At 37.9% G+C, this 18,243-nt stretch overlaps 1 protein-coding gene across 3 annotated transcripts in view; it reads left to right on the forward strand.

Moving 5' to 3' along the window:
* eml3 (EMAP like 3) overlaps window positions 1–18,243 on the forward strand; it is an 87,666-nt gene that overhangs the window by 35,575 nt on the left and 33,848 nt on the right. For 2 of the 3 annotated variants that reach the window (XM_087260694.1, XM_087260696.1), the window contains exons 2-4: window positions 10,457–10,633; window positions 10,756–10,867; window positions 14,361–14,810. In XM_087260694.1, the coding sequence (XP_087116820.1) occupies window positions 10,457–10,633; window positions 10,756–10,867; window positions 14,361–14,810 (739 nt within the window). The remainder of the gene's footprint in view (window positions 1–10,456; window positions 10,634–10,755; window positions 10,868–14,360; window positions 14,811–18,243) is intronic. The other variant, XM_087260695.1, reaches the window with a different exon arrangement.

Consider the following 18,243-nt stretch of genomic DNA (forward strand, 5'->3'; position numbering starts at 1 on the left):
AAATGTGACTCACCACCATCTGTAGTCATAAATGAGAGTTATTTGATGCAAACAGCGCCATTGAATGATTTGTAGCGCTCGTATCTCATCATGAATCTCAGGTCCTTACAGTAGATTCACTTTCAGTCCATATTTGTGGCCGCTGTGCACTCGTTGCACTTTGGCCCTGTTTAAATCTGCTTGGTGTATATGTGGTTTTGGACGCCGCTCGGTCTTGTGAAAGCGAAAAACATGTTAGCTGGATGAGAGCGTCCCAAATCTTCAATGAAGCCATTGTGGGAAGAGTGCAGAGGAGTCACGGTTCTAGCCCAGAGGCGTTGAATTGCTCTGTTTATGACTGTCTGTGTGTGAGACGGAGAAATAAAGTTCTGCGTGTGACATTAGGGCTGGTTTTTTGTCTGAAAGAGCAAAACATTGTGGTTCAGGAAGTCTGGACGTTGGTTGTGCGCACTTCCTGCTGTATTTCAAAGAACTTGAGCCAGTCGTTCGCAGGCTGCGTGAATGAAATGGGTCATGTCTGGCCTTGCTTTGGAAGAGCTAAATTAATAATTGGCTGAAACCTGTTTTAGACGGTAATTTCGTTTTATTGTCAAAGGAGTGCTATTAATCACAGTTTGCAGAATACAGTTGAGTGGAGAGTTTAAAGGAACATGGTTTATTTGAAAAGGTAATCTGTGATAACATTCAATAAGTCATCGTCACTTTTGATCAATTTTAAATCTTTTATTAATAAAAGTATTATTTTTATTTTATTTTTTATCATTTATTTACTTTCCCTCTGATAAATAAGTAGCAACAGCTGTTTTAAATATTGATAATAATAAGAAATATTTATTAAGAGTGAAATCACCTTATTAAGGCTGCATGATATTGGAAAAAACTGAAATTGCAATATTTAGTTTTTCTGCGCTATACATTGCGATATCAATATGATTTCACAATATAACTCTATTTTGGATAGATTTCATCATTTTACATTGATTGGGATATTACTGTACTAGAGTGCATTTGCAATAACTATACAAAATATACTAAATAAAATAAACAAATAAAAGCCCAGAATGAAAAAAATAGAAAAAAATTAAAAATGAAAAAATATTGCTTTATGGTTTCTGGTTTCATTGGTAATTAACTCTATTGAGGTACAGAAATTCTAATATCAAATCTAAAATAACACTGCATATTAGATATAGGGCGGCGCAGTGGCAAAGTGGGTAGCGCTGTCACCACACAGCAAGAAGGTCGAGTCCCGGCTTGGTCAGTTGGCATTTCTCTGTGGAGTTTGCATGTTCTCCCCTTGTTCGCATGGGTTTCCTCTGGGTGCTCTAGTTTCCCCCACAGTCCAAATAAGTTTGCTGTAGGTGAGTTGAATAAACCAAGTGTGTGTGTGTGTGTGTGTGTGTGTGTGGGTGGGTGGGTGTTTCCTAGTACTGGGTTGCGGCTGGAAGGGCATCAGCTGCATAAAATATATGCTGGAATAGTTGGCGGTAGGGTTGGGCAATTTCGACCAATTTGGCATCGTTAGATGTCTAATGTGAAGCATCGCAATGAAAGAGGCCATCGTCCATTGTAGGCAGGGGGTGGGGGTCATTGAAATATCAGTTAATTCATGACGAATTAATTGATTGTAGCCTACAGTTTTCACTACCTGACCCACATGGTCTTTGCTTTACCCAAAACCAAACCATAAATAAGTAAAGTTACAAACAAATTACCACCTGTCAATTTGAACGCAAAAAATTGGTTAATATCAGCCATCAATCACTCAGTCAATGCCTTCTGCCTTCCCTACAACTGCAAAAATGTGAAGCGCTGAAGATGAGAGAATGACAACACTGACAGGTTTTGTTTTAGAAAACCCCTAAAAGTCACTAATAATGGCACATCTAAGTAGTGATCATGTGCTGAATGTTAATCCACCATTTACACTTTTCCAAGAGTGGATAAAAGACTACCAGTGGCTTTAAGTCCGCTATGAAAATGACTAAAGCCATTCACTGTAAAGTCTGTGGGACGGGATTTGCAGGTAACAGCGTTTGCCACTTAATCTATACATTTTATTCGTGAGAGGTGCTGTATAATCCTTCATTTAATCCTTCATCCTATATGTAAAATTTAACACAGCTCATGAAAAGACCGTTATTGCTATTAGGATGACATGCAAATAATAAGTTCTATATCAACATAAATGTGGGACGGGGCAATGGATCGCGATGCCAACTCAGCATCGTGAAGTTTGTCGGCCATTAGCGATGGGCGATGGCATCGTCTATCAGCCCAACCCTAGTTGCCGGTTTATTCCGCTGTGGCGAAAAAAAAAGAATAATAATAAAATCCTAAGATTCCATTAGATTAAAGTAAATATTGCAGTCAGAGACTTTGCACAAACCCCAATATCGCTGCTGAAGCAATTATATTATGTTGTGCAACTCTACAGCATATATAGTACATAGAGTTTTTGTCATATGACCCTAAAACTGGAGTAATGCCAACAAAGGATTACATTTACTAGTGTTTAAAAAGTATTTAAAATATACCAATTTAAAAGTATGAAATACATTTGCAGACTGTTAAGCCCAAAACTACTTACAAATAAGCACAATAAAAGTAACCAAAGCAATAAAAGAACAGCAATATGCAAAAATGACAATTCCTAGTTAGTCTAACATAGTTAGCCTATTTTGTGTGTATATATTTGTATATGTAGATCATTTTTAACAAATTGGCTTAAAAATTGGCTTTTGTAGTTAGGCTACAAACACATATAAGTAGACAGACTAGAGATAGATAACAGTGTTATTATTAGATAAAGAAATAGAAAGTAAAAAATAGGGGGTAGTAAAAAGTCAAGGAACAAAGCATATGCATACTCCTAGAATTTTAAAAACAATCCATAAATGACTAGGGCTGAACTGAATATGCGCATTCAAAATAGTCACATCAATGTTGAGTCAGGTTAATATTATTAAAATATTTATACAATGAAGACAATACTTGTCACAATCACCAGCGATCTTCATAGATCTCTGGAGAATATTCACATTTACATGGACTACAATCCTTTCAATCCTTTACAATCCATGACATATCTGTGACGTATGGAATACTGTTTATAAGCCGCTACTCATTTGAATTGAGAAAATATTCCTTTATGGTCACTTTTTAGTCATATCACACTTTAAAGTGAATTTTATATGAAATCATAGCGTACACATCAGTCTCTGGACTTGCTGCATCATAAATACCAAATTACAATAACTATTTATAAAATATTAATCACTTTCTGGCCATCGCATAGTAGGCATGGATATATACATTGCGATCGTAATTTTCGAAAGTATTACATCGCTTAAGAAGGTCGCTAGGTCGCTGGTTCGAGCCCTGGCTCAGTTGGCGCTTCTGTGTGGAGTTTGCATGTCCTCTCTGCCTTCACGTGGGTTTCCTCCGGGTGCTCCGGTTTCCCCCACAGTCCAAAGACATGTGGTACAGGTGAATTGGGTAGGCTAAATTGTCCGTAGTGTATGAGTGTGTGTGTGGATGTTTCCCAGAGATGGGTTGCGGCTGGAAGGGCATCCGCTGCGTAAAAACTTGCTGGATAATTTGGCGGTTCATTCCGCTGTGGCGACCCCGGGTTAATAAAGGGACTAAAGCCTGATTTATACTTCTGCGTCAGGTGACCAGCGTAACCCACGGCGCATGCAACGCGCGTGGCTGTGCATTTATACTTCTGCGCGCTGTCTCTGTTGGTCTGCATTAACACTTCCGAAACACTAGTTGGCAGTGAGGTGTAAATGTTCCTCTGTGTCAAGTTTCTTCGCTGTTGTTTTGCTTTTCCTGAACACTTCCGGGATGTACAAGTGGCTCAAACTCGCTTATTTTGAGGCAGGAACCAGCGGACGTGCAACAACTTTAACTATGAGGTAAACACAAAACAAAACTTTCCATCCAGAGCTCCTTCACGGTACTCCACACTTGTAAAAATCGCTCGCGCCATTCGCGCGGCTCTCGGTCCCGCCCAGACTCGTCAGCGCTACCAAGCCGACCAATCACAGAGCTTACGCTACGCGTCGTTGCGACGTGTAGTTACATTTTTTGAGAGGTGCACGTCAGCGATGGCCACGGCGAAGGGCTATGCGTCAGCGCCGTAGCATTCGCCGGTGTTTGACGCAGAAGTATAAATCAGCCTTAAGCCGACAAGAAAATGAATGAATGAATTACATCGCTTTGTAAACATTTTTTATTACTATTTGATGAGTCTCCCTATACAGTTTGATATAGCATTTGGACCCAGAAGCCGCTTCATGTGACGTCACATTTAACAAGTGGATTAAATGACAACTTCTTGTTTCCACCATTTAAAGCTCCTGGAATATCTCGGCTTGTTGACATCTGCTCATTACCGTAAACACACTTCTGCTTCTGCTTATTTAAATACAGACAAAAGGGGAAGTTCAAAATATTATTTGTGGCATTAAAAAAAGCCACAGTTTTTGCTGCCTTGGATATTAATGATTATCAGAAACACAACTTTCCTTTAGAGAACATTGTGACACTTTTGAACAGACCATTGGTTGATCTACATTTTTGATTGTAATGCAATAATGTGCACCTTTTGTAAGGCTTGTTTGAAACAGTAATTATTGTGAAAAGCTCTATACAAATAAACTTGAATTAAATTAAATCTGTACAGTAAAGGCTTAACTGTACTCAACTGTTGCTCAACTCTGTGTAATTCATCCACTGCAAAGTCATCACTGAGGAGGAAATGCTTCAGGCTTGAAGAATCTTGCGGGGGAAATAGATTAGTTTGTAATTTCAGGTGATCAAAGCCTCATGAACTGGGTGTGTAAAGGTGAGGCTATAGTGTGTGTGAGAGTGATTATCAGCACTACTCCAATGTGACCTTTATTGCAGTTTGTCAACTAGACACAATGAAAAACTTTATTGTTAAACTTCACAATGATTAAACTATTCCTTCCTGGTCAACTATAATCCCTATTCAAATTTTTTAAATTTTAAAAATTACTGTACAACAAAAAGTCGGCACTCAAAACCTCTCAGATTTGCCAGTTCATCTGCAAATCTTTCGCGCTCTGACTTTTGCTACACATTTTGTGCGATTCCTGTAGCAGAACTCATTTGTGCATTTGTAGATGCACAAATGAGAGCAACGCGGGGAGGGGCTGGGCGTGGCTAAAGCTGTTTTATTGGCCGATGTCTGACCAATGAACAATGCTGGCCACCAGTGGGACTGGGGTGCAAAAGAAAAAATTCTATGATTATTGTATTATTTAGGAGTTTTAAAAACATATTTTCTAAAAAAGGCTTTTGTTAAATATTATTATTCTACCGAAATGTACCAGTAAAAGAGCTGCAAAGTCAGTTTATTGGCTAGAGACAGCCAATGAGATGGGACATTTTTGTACGTCAGCACACAGGGCAGCTCACGTTGTTTGAGGCATCGAGCAATCAGAAGGTGAGTTCTCACATTTAGATTTGCGAGCTCTCGAGTTTTGCTACTGATTTACCCAACCCGGGCTCATTGTGGAAACGTAGCCCTGCGGACGTTTCTGCGGACCACGATTTACGTCCCGGGAGGTACGTATTCGAGCGTTTTTTGTTTTCGCGGATCCGCGAGAGGCCGCTGTGCGCGCTTTTTCGCGTCTCGGGCGCCTCTCGGGAGCGCGCAGCGTTCGCGCCCGCGCCGTTCTCGCGCGAAAAGCCGCCGGATCAAAAAAAAAAAAAAGCAAAAGCCCTCGTCTTCGATTTCGACCGCGTTTTCGGATCCCGCCACGTTCTCGCCCTTATTTTTTGGATTCCGTTTTTCGTCTTACTTGATTTCCGGAACCTGCTGTTCCCCGGACTCGATCCCGGTCGTCGTCCACCGCGGCCGGCTCCGGCTCCTCCTCCTCCTCCGGGGCCTCCGCTCCGCCGAAACAACGCTGTGAGCTAAGCGGACAAACTGATTGCATCGGGAAAGCCCTCCACTCGGAGGCAAGCCGTCGGCCGGCGAGCACGAAGAGGAGGGGCGGAGCGGTGCCACACCGCTCCGCAGCGTTCACTCGAAAAAAACCAAACGCGGCCTTTACGTACCTCCGGCCACGTAAGTCGCGGTCTCCAGAAACGTCCGCGGGGCTACCTTTCCAGAAAGAGCTTGGGTTGGATTTACCTTCATAATATCTCCAAGTGAATTATGGTGCAGTTTGACTTTAATAAGCATCTAATACCAAAGACATGTTAACAAACCACAAACACCACTGGATTTCGCAAGATATGACCATGAAAAGGACAGAAATCCTGTGCATACCTGTTTTATAACCAGTTTTTACAATCGTGATGTTGCATATTTCAGTTCAGCACAAATGTTAGAATCGTCTCTGATTCTTTGTGTGTGACAAAACGGTGCTGTTTTGACTCCTTTACACAATTTATAAGCTGTTCTTAATAAACTGTTAAAAACAGCACTGCTCATGTAGATAAACAGTACATTGAGCACATTCAGCCAAGCACACTAAATAATCAGGTTGCAGATGCCCCATATAACTGTTTATTTGATAGTCAAATAGCCAATGTTTTATATGTGAAAAGCATCAGTCAAAGCTTATAATTGGCAGCATCAATATGAAGTGAATCAGCCCAATTTATCTGCTGATCATTTTTTTTTTATATTAAGCTGATAAAGAGTTTATTTGTGAATCACTTCTTTCGGTTGTTTAGCAATATGCATGATACATCTTTTAGAGGTTTCTTTTTTTTTTAGGTTCGGCTTTAGAAATAACAGTTAGATTGCTAACAGTTAGACCAGTCATGCTTTCCTTTTTTTTCCGCTTTTTCTTTCCTGGGAACTGAAGTATAAGTGTGAACATAAGGCTGTTGCTCAATGATTTTGGACCAGGAACCTACAATAGGGGAAATAAGTATTGTACGCCATGTGTTTTCCTAGGAATACCATTTCTAAAGGAGCTGTTGACATGGAATTGAACCAAGTTTTGGTAAAAACAATACAAATATAAAAATAAAACAAACAAAAATTAATCTGATAAATAAGTTATGTGTAATAACAATGGAATGACACAAGGAGAAAGAACTGAACTACTGAAATGTAATTAATACTTTATATAAAAGGCTTTTTTTGGTGATGGCAGCTTAAAGACGCTTCTCAAATGGAGAATGAACTCTGCTCAGGTGTGAGTTTTTGTTTTCAACAGAGTGTTAAAATCTTGATGTTCTGTCATGGGTCTTGTCTATCAATTCTGAGTATTTTCTATTGGATTCAAGTCAGGTGATTATAACTTGATTTTCTTTCTCTGAAAGCATTTGAGAGTCTCCTTGGCTGTGTTTTGCATCATTGTCTTGCTGAAATGTCCACCGTGTTGATCTTCTTCGTCCTGCTAATGTATATGTTGGACTGAAGCAGCTAATATTCATTCACAATGAGGAAGGGCAGAGGGTCGCTGAAGAACTACCAAGACAGGGGTGACCAACCCTGTTCCTGGAGAGCCACCTTCCTGCAGATTTTTGCTGCAACCCATATCAAACACACCTGCCTATAATTATCATGTGGTGTTTAGGCCCTAATTAATTGGTTCAGGTGTGTTTGATTTGGGTAGCAACTGAAATCTGCAGGAGGTGGCTCTCCAGGAACAGGGTTGGCCACCCCTGTACTGTACTAAGAGATTTTAGCTGCTGTTTCACTGTCTTTTTTCCCTTTCTTCATGTATTCAATATTTTTTCCCTGCGTAATTTCATTTTATTACACATAACTTCATTTGTAATTTAATTAGATTTGTTTTCTTTGCATATATGGATTTCTTTTGGTTGTTTCAAGTCTTTGACACTTTTAGAAATATGTTTTCTGAGAAAAATTGTGCCGTGTTTAATACTTATTTCCCCCACTGTATATGTGCAAAAAGCTTGGTAGTAAAAAAAGACTATCTTTTATTCTGTCTGCTTTTATGATGTGTGTTGTTAATAGAGGAACCGTTAAAGTTGCATATAATTCCACCCGTGTGTTTGTTTTGTGTGGCCTATTGTAACTAAGATAATAGGCATTTATTCCTGTTTAAATACAACCAACACATCCTATTTATTCAGTATGCTGAAACCTAGAGGGCAGAACATTCAGTCTTTTACAGTTTCACTGAAGACTCTTAATGACACTCATGCTGTTTCCATTACATTCCAAGATTTAAGGCCTCAAGAAGCTGTCCTGTTTTTTTCATTTAGGTATTTAGAAGCTCAATTATAGGTTATAAAAAAAGTTCACAAACAACTAAAACATCATAAATTTATCCACATGTCATTTTCGGAGTTAGCGACTTAGACTTGAAACCCAAAGGTTGTGGGTTCGATTTTTATACCAGCTCAGAGTTTTAGGTGTGAATATGAATAAATAGTGTTCTCGTCCAATCAGGACTTGTATGTGTGCGTGCGTGCGTGCGTGCGTGCGTGCGTGCGTGCGTGCGTGTGCATGCTTGTGCTTGTGTGTGCTTGTGTTCATTTACTGCTCACTTCTGTGTATTGACTTGGATGGGTTTAATGCAAAGGACTGATTATGGGTTGCCAGACTTCACATATTTTTATAAATGTTTTATGAAATTATAACTTAATTATAAGTGTTATTTAAAAAATCGTTCTTTTAATTTTAAGACCACTAGGATATCTTACGTTCTCATTCAAAATCATCTAAAATATATTTTTTAGATATTTATTCTATCTATATAAGTTTAATATATAATTTACTCATCATTTATTCGTTTTTTTTTTGTTTTTTTTTTGGCTTAGTCACTTTATTCATCAGGGCTAGCCACAGGGGAATGAACTGCCAACTTATCTTGCACAGTCTTGCAACTTATCTTTTAAACAGTGGATGCCCTTCCAGCTGCAACCCATCACTGGGAAACACCCATATTCACTCTCATTCACACTATGGACAATTTAACTATATAACTCCAATTCACCTATACCGCATGTCTTTGGACTGTGGGGGAAAACAGGAGCGGAGGAAACCCACACCAACAAGGGGAGAACAATACAGTTTACTAAAATAAATTACGTATAGTAAAACCTAAAATTATTTAGACTTAAAGTTACTTTATTTAACCAGCAAGTTTATTTTTTTACAAAAAATGACACAAAAACTAAAAAACTTTAAATCTGAATTTTCCAACCGTATGAATTTTTGGATGAATAATTATAATTAATGTTTTATATTTTATTTTTAGTATAGTGTGAACGAGGATTTCTTTAGTGTGTGTGTTTATGCTGTGTCACACTTGACTTTATATATAATATTTAAATTCTAATATATTTGAGGCGCAGTTTGTAGTGCTGTTGCCTCACAGCAAGATGGTCACTGGTTCGAGCCTTGGCTGGATCAGTTGGCATTTTTGTGTGGAGTTTGCATGTTCTCCACGTGTTTGCTCCACAGTCCAAAGACATGCGCTATAGATGAATTGGGTAAGCTAAATTGTCCGTAGTGTATGTGTGTGAATGAGAGGTTAAGGGTGTTTCCCAGTGATGGGTTGCAGCTGGAAGGGCATCCGCAGCTTAAAACATATACTGGATAAGTTGGTGGTTCATTCCACTGTGGCAACCCCTGTTTAATAAAGGGACTAACACTGTGAATTTGCTTATTATACATTTATTAACATTTTTTAAATGTTTCAATTCTAGATTCACAGACATTATTTTAACAAACTATTGAAAATATGTGGCTAAAAATAGCTATTAACTTCTATTTTTTTTTCTTTTTTGTGGGGCCAGTGAAAATTTTGCCTGGGCAAGTAAAAGTCCCTGCATGTAATAGGTCAGTGTGTTAGGTCATGTTAGGGAGATGCTACCTTAGTGATAAAACTAAAACATATTCATGCTAGTAAAATGTTAACAGCATTAAGTCATGCTAGCAGCAAGCTAACTTGTCCTCAAGCATGCGTTGCATCTGAAAGCTCTCAAATACTGCCTGCAGAGACGGCAATCCAAGTCAGGAAGATATCAAGACACGTCTGAAGCAAGTTCTGCTTTACTTCCTGTCTTGATAGGATTTTTGTTTATTTTTTGCTGCCTTTGATATCCCACAATCCTGTGTGCTCCATTTCTGAAAGTCGGGATAAAATAAAGATGGTGTCTCGAAGGGCTACTTGGATGTCAATTAGTGTGTAAATGTATGTTTTTGACCAGTATTTTCTACTTTTGGTGGCATTTCCAGTAAGAATTTAGTAATTTAGTAAGCACACATTCCTTAAGACATCACTAATGTTGTCTTATTTTGTTGTAAATGATTAAATAAGTCATTATGCTGTCTCCGTTTTCCCTCTGGAATCGTTTTTCACCGGATAGAAGACGGCCATTGCGTTCAAATGTATCAATGTTTTATATTTGATTTTTAATATAGTGTGAAAGATGTTGTTTTTTTATTTGATGTGTGTGTATTTATGCTGTGTTGTTTTTTATCTAGATGATGTGTCAGCAGAAAGCAGCACAGAGTATCCCGACAAGCTTTCTACAATGGAGGTGCGTCTCCAAGCACAGGAAGATGAAATAACGCTACTGAAGTCCTCATTGGCCGATGCTTTACGCAGGCTCCGCCTCCATGACCAACAGATACCCCTGCTTAAACAGCAGCTGATTGCTGGTATGAGCTTTCTTACTGTTTTTACAGTGTGCTACTGTACAGATATCACATCAGGTTTATAGCACATTGACATGTATTGCAACAGATATTATTGTATTGTGTTTCCTGAACAACCTAAACAGTGAACCCTGCTGCTGCTCGAGTGCTAAATCAGTCCTGTTATGTGGATGGATTCTCTAAACCATGCAGACTGTCTACAAGTTCTCTTGATGGATTTAACCACACACCTAACAGGTACAGAGGAGTCTAGGTTTGTAATGAGCTTAACACGCTGTTATCTAAGTATATACTAGTGTTGAGTAAAAATAAAAAAGTTCTATATTATTTTAAGCTTTATTTTAATCTTTTGAAAATAAGATTGCAAAAATAATATAACACATGAAGTGAAAATATGTGCTGTCATTTATTTATTTATTTGTTTATTTATTTTAAAGATTAAAGGAATAGTTTACCCAAAAATTAACTATTATTTACTCCCTCTTTACTCATTTCAAACTTTTATGAGATTCTTTCTTCTGATAATCACAAAAGAAGATATTTCGAAGAATGCTTGAAACGTGTAACCATTGACTTTCATAGTATTGTATTCAAATATATCTTTGGAAGTCAATGGTTCCAGGTTTCCAGCTTTCTTCAAAATGTCTTCATTTGCATTGACTGTAATGTAATGTGTATTTATATTGCGCATTTATTGTGTATGGCCATACACCCAAAGTGCTTCATAATCATGAGGGGTCTCTCCACACCACCACCAGTGTGCAGCATCCACTTGGATGATGCGACGGCAGCCACAGGACAACGGCACCAGTGCGATCACCACGCACCAGCTATTGGTGGAGTGGAGAGACAGTGATAGAGCCAATTCAGTGGATTGGGAGGATTGGGAGGCCATGATGGTTAAGGGCCGAGAGGAAAACACCCCTACTTTTTATAAGAAATGCCATGGAATTTTAATGACCACAGAGAGTCTGGACCTCAGTTTAACGTCTCGTCTGAAAGATGGGGGCCACTGAGAGTATAGCGTCCCCTTCAATTTACTGGGGCATTAGGACACAGACCACAGGTTAAGCACCCTCTACTCTCCTCACTAACACCACTTCCAAGAGCAACCAGGTTTTCCCATTTGGTCTCCCATCCAGGTACTGGCCAGGATCAGGCCTGCTTAGCTTCAGTGAGTAACCGGTCTTGAGCTGCAGTGTGATATGGCTGTGGATAGAAGAAGAAAAAAACTCATAAAGGTTATAATCTAGTTAAGAGGGAGTACATTATGACACAATTTTCATTTAGGGGTGAACTATCCCTTTAAGATTGGCTTAAAATGGTTATATATGACTTTTTTGTACTCAACACTGTGTATAAGAAATAGCACAAGACTGATTAACAGATATTCATCAAAATATCACAACTGTCATTTACAAATGAAATGCAGAAATGTCTTCCTGGAGTTGCAGATGTGCTCGATGACACTGAAAAGAAATGCTCTGCGAAACAGAACAGCCTGGTCGCCCACATGTGTTTAATACAAAGAAGCAGAGCAACATTCCTTGCAATCTGCACATTTGGGACATTCTGAACAACATCCAGGGAAAAGGGGAAAACTGAGAAAAGCATTCAGAATAATGTTAATGTGACTATAATGAGATTTCTGTGTTTGTGTGTAGGGCAATGTCAATTACAGTTCCCCTTTTTGAGGTTTACTGCAGGTCTGTGTTATTGAATGTTGATGGTATAGATTAAAGAGTTGGGCTACTGGATGCTGAAAGACTTGTACGTAGTTAGTTATACAAAAACTTGAGCTATCACAATTGTGAGTACTGGTTCATGTCAATTAGTTATTCATAAATAATAATTGTATCATTTACTCACCCTCATGTTAATCTTTACTCAATTTTTTTTTTAACTCAAACACAAATATTTAAAAAAGAACATTTAGAAATGGAGTTTTGGAGTATGTTGATGTTTTAGGGTAAGGATGTTGAACATTAGAGATGTAGTCGTCCATTAATCCATTGTGAAAGGTAAATGCAGGAGCATTCTAACTAAAATAAGCTTAAACAATTGCAAAGTTGTCAGTAGGTGAATATAGAATATTCTGTATAAATAAATTAGATATTATTAGATATCAATAAACATGAAAATATGTTTCCCCCCAATATTTAAAGTCTAAAAACAATACTTTATGTTGGCCTATTGTCATTTTCTGCAAATAGATTCTTTTAATCACCAAGCTTATTTAAGATGCAAGCTACTTTCTGAAAAGTGAAAGTGGCCAAGAGCTACTCGTGTCATGGTCACCAAACCTTTCAAATTGATTAAATATCATATATAATAGATCATAAATCTCACAATAACAATAAAAAAATCCAAACTTTTACACACCCCAGATTTTGCCCTTTACATTTAAAAATAATAGAACTGAACAATGCATTTATTTTATAGAAAAAATTACTTTGTGTAATTGAATACTGTAGCTGTCGACACAAAAAAATATAGTCTTATAGACATTGAATGTGTCATAACTCTAAAATTAACAAACATCAAAACTGAAGTAGCTACTAGTAGTACTGGTAGCACCAGTAGCTTGCAAGCAGCATGTTGGTGACCTCTGCTCTATAATACAATTCTTAATCTGATTCTTATCCTGTAGGTTTGTGAAAACTTCTAGAAAATTCTAAAAAAATTGTGAAATTTTAAGTTGATCAAACTAAGTATGTTTACACGGACACCAATACTCTGATTTTAATACGATTAAGACAATACTCTGATTAAGAGTCTACCATGTAAACAGCAGTTTTTGATTATCTAATCCGACATAAGCAATATAAACAGAAATCAAATGAAAACCCGTGGAGTAATACTATTTTAGTCGCATTATTGAAATCAAACTATTACTGTAGTGTAGAATTTTTCTCCTCGATTTGCGACAGGATATTTTTTATAGTTTGACACTATTCTCTGCACCTACGAAGTCAGTAAAAGACCACAGACACACTCAAATTGAAATGCACAGGGTTTGTTTTGCATTTGGTGTGCGGGAATCAAATTCCATTAAAACAACACTCCACCAGTCCTTACTCCATACTCACATCCAATACCTCAGTTTGTCCAGGGCATGAATGAAATGTTCCTGAATGAAAGTGAAACTGCCAAACTGCAGTTAGTCAACAAATTATTAATGAAACTCCAAAAATTACATGAAACTCCAGAGGAAATGTGGATAGCGTGCTGACGCAATGACATTAATCAAATTATGTGCTATAACATGTAAAACAAGATCATGAAAGGAACATTCGCTAAGCAACTCATGTAAACATCCTAATCACATTATTGATTCAATAACAGATCTGATTCAGATTATGCAAAAAATTCGACTACTGATGTCTATGTAAATGTAGTTATTGACTTCACAAATAGCTCATCAAATATAATTGAATCCTGCATAAATCTTCAATTCTTTCAGGTTTTATAAATTAGAAATTTGACATATAACTACTTGGTTAGTCACATATAGCTTTCAGAACATTTTGGTGAAAAATCTTAGAGCGTCAAAAAAGTTCTTAAAAGATATTTATGTTCAATGTTTGGAACATAACGAGAGAGTAAACGATGGTGACAATTTTCAATTTTAATTTTGTTGAATTCATTATAAGTGACCTGCAGCATTTGATCCGACAAGCATAATTTCAGACCCTTATCATCTCGAACTGTTTTGTTTGTGTATCTGTAGCCTTATTTCAAACACAGCAGAAAATGGGGAGGGCGGGGCTAAAACCATTCCCAGCCACAAACCGAGCACTAGCGAGAGGTGCACACAGACTGATCCTTGGATCCCGAACCACGAGTCCTTTCCGCTGGCCCTGACACGACGTGTGCAGAGTCTCTCCCTGGAGGACGCCTTACTGGAAGGCACCCCCTTCACAGATGAAATCCAAACCAAAGAGGAAGACGCTGATGAAGATGAGGGGAAGAAGGACCAAACCTGGAGCTCCATAGTTGAAGACACCATCCAGCCCACCACCATCAGAACCCTCCAGCAGCAGCACAGCAAAAGCAGCGAGGACAGCCAGGGTTCATGTCCTCAAACCCCAACATCTTCCTCACCGGCACCCCCAAAAGAGCCCACATCCAGCCCACATGGGGGTCCTCTCTCTCCCATTCAGGAAGGAGAGAAAACACTGTGCGTTCACCCGCAAAACATGGAGTCAGGCATTGGCTCTTGAATACACTGCAACTTGATTTGGTTTTAATCATTGCACTAATGCTTGTGTTGCTGCGCAAACCACAGTTACAGCTTGATGATGCAGTTTTGGCACCTAGGTCAAGCTTTATTAACTTGAAAGCATGGAGGAGTCACTTGAAGAGTGGAATTTTAGTTGTTGGATTTAGGATGAAACATGGTACTTGTTTGAATTGGATGTATTGTCAGTAGATTAAAAAAAAGAATCTACTTTAGGTTAACTGCAATCCTGAAAATCTTGCATTTAAGGACAATTAGAAAATATCTGAAAGTATTTAAGGGTCATAAAAATACAAATATACTCGGTAGGGATGCACCACAATTGGGCTATACTGTTCTGCACTGCTCAGCAGTGTTTAATTTGCTGGTTTCGCACTTTCTCCAGCTGTAGTCACTGAGCAATCTGAAGTGGCTTTCACATTAGATGCAGAAAGTGAAGTGCTATGAAACCCATTTATTTTAATGGGATGCGCCATGCAAGGACAGTTTGTTGCTACACTGACCAAAGCACAAGACCAGAGGGGTGTATTGAACTAGGTTGTGTTTGCACCTCAGTCAAAGATCAAATTAGCTTAATATTTCCCTTATCTATGCCTGAACCGCGCATGCTCAGCTGAAAGCAATGTCTGCTCAAATAACATGCCGACAGAACATTTCTTTGTAGTTACATTGCTGTTATGACAACGTTAAAAATAAAAAAAAATGATACCTTTAGATTTGTTCATTGTCAATAAAATTTTAGTATCAATAAACTTTATTTGGCATGTTTTTTATAATATAATTTAAGTTTTTGAGTTGAATTTAAAAGTCTTTACATTATCTAATAATTTTTATGTTTCGGTTTCCACTCAGAAATTAAATTATGGTGCATCCACTGATTGAATTTGTTATTTATAGATGTTTTACCGTACAACTTCTAAAACAACTATTATTCTTTCAGTGGGATGCCCTTCCAGCCGCAACCCACTACTGGGAAACACCCATACACTCTTGCACTCTCAATTTAGTTCATCCAATTCACTTATACCACAAGTCTTTGGACTCTGGGGAAAACCTACACCATCACAGGGAGAACATGCAAATTTCACACAGAAATGCCAGCTATCCCAGCCGGGACTCGAACCAGTGACCTTGATGCTGTGAGGTGCTAACCACTCAGTCACTGTGCCGCCAGTTTCTTGACATGTATAATACAAATCAGGAAAGCATCCTTATGTGGTCAGTTTAAACGAAGCATTTGAGACTGAACAATTTATGTATTGTCATCCTGAAATATGACCATGGGATACATCTTCTCAACTTGTTGCTCAAATTTAAAATATACACACAGCATCAGTTTAGGTTAAGTTAATTGTTTATATACAGTATATTGAGCCAGAAACATATTAATCACTGGTATAAACACCCGGTCATATACCATTAAAATAATCAGTTTATCATTATGATGTTTAATTAATATAATATTTAATATATAGAAGTTACCAAGACATGCACATCCCAAATATAAATCATAGACCTCAAAAGTATTTAATGTATAAATTCACTAATGTCAAGATATTTAATATATTAAAGTGCATATAGAAACTTTTCAGATTCCCTCACACTTGTTTATTTAAACTTACCATTGCAAGATATATTTTTAAGATGCGCATTTGTTTTATTTATGTTTTTGCATTTGGCCAACTTGCATTGCATTCAAGGTATTCGTTTAAACAGGTTAAACAGTCCATGTTAATTAAACGCATTACTTGCATTGTAGCATTTTTAAATCAATAGCATGGCTTCTGCCATCATCTACTGTTTGAACTACAGTAATGTATGAGTCCATCAGTAATACCAGAGACACAGACGTTTGTATCCCTAGGGCACTACAGAAGGACACATGTCTGAATTGATATACTTCTGGCATTCATTCAGCCCTTTGAAAGAAACAGATCCGTGCCAACAGAGCTTTACATTTGTTTTTGAATCAGCTCCATGCTTTGACTTCTTTGGAAATGCATTTGTGATTTGTTGAGGCAGATGTCAGAGTTTTGGAAATTGCAGCCTTGAGTTTTTTATAGAAAAAGGGAGGACAGCTCACTGTGTTTGTTCAGTTGCGATGTTGACTTAGCCCGGTATGCATGTCCGTTGATCCGGTTGCAAGAGCACCGCGCCATTTCTCAATAAATAAGGCAATAATATTGTGTCATTCAGACCCGTCGGCTCTCCTTCAGGTGAATATGAAAGATATGAGATCATTGCTAAAGCTGAAGAGCTGTCGGAGTGAGACAGGAATGTAGTCAGTATGTATGCCAAAACTGCTGCTAGGAATCTTGGCTGTAACATGGTTTTTGCAGAAACACAAAGCTCATGATTGAGCCTTGCTGGAGCATTAACATCATACTAACCCATCAAATAATCTCACTTAATCTTCTGAACAAAGCAAATCTGTGGATTCGTTGACTGATTTATCTGCATGCGTGCTTTGGGTGGTCTTTCGGGGGTTGTTATCGTCTGTTTTAACTTCTGTACTACTTGGTTTCCACAAATTTCGCCGTAATTCCTATGGGTGGATTTTAATTTCTGTTCCATGCTCCTTGTAAACAGTTTTGCCTCGTTCCTTCCTGGTTTCTTTGCGTGGATGTCAAGCAAATGTTTTTTTTTTTTTTTATGAGGCTCAAGAATGTTAAAGCAGGTTATGTCGCAACAGAGCTCTAGGACAAGTAAATTTGATTTTTATGCGGTGTGAAAATACAGTAAAATGTACAGAAAAATAGCAGCTGTAGTTGCCAGAATTTTACTGTTGAAAAAGTTACACTGACAACAACACAACCAAAAGCAGGTGGTAATGAGAAATTTGCACAATAAACCAATGCTCAAACAGCTTATACACTACCTGACAAGTCTTGTTCCTTATCCTAGTTTTAGAAACAACAAAAAATAACTTGACTTCTAGTTGATCATTTGGTATCTAAAGTGGCTAATATGAAAGTCAAAGACCTCTAGAGTTTTGTTTGAAAATTAAAATCGGGTTGACGGCAGAACCCAACGTCAGGCCAACATTTTTGTTATTTTCCATTGCAACCTAAAAACAACAACAAAATATTAACGCCTAATGATGTTACAGCTTAGCGTTTTGTGAACGTTACCACTGTTACGTCTGTCAAATGTTGGATTTTGGTTGCCATACTATAATAAGATATTTGATTAAGACTTTGGCTCGATATTAGATTTTAGTCACTGTGCAACACAACCTAAAATCAACGTCATTTCACATCGTTATTGGACCTCAAAATAACATTGCCTTTAGATGCTTGTGACACAAATCTAACCTAATATTAGCGTATATAACCATATAAGTGTCAACAAAAGGCATAAAACTAAAAAAAAG

This window comes from Danio rerio, chromosome 7 (genome assembly GCF_052040795.2).
Source record: "Danio rerio strain M-AB ecotype USA chromosome 7, GRCz13ab, whole genome shotgun sequence".
NCBI classification, from domain to species: Eukaryota; Metazoa; Chordata; class Actinopteri; order Cypriniformes; family Danionidae; genus Danio; species Danio rerio.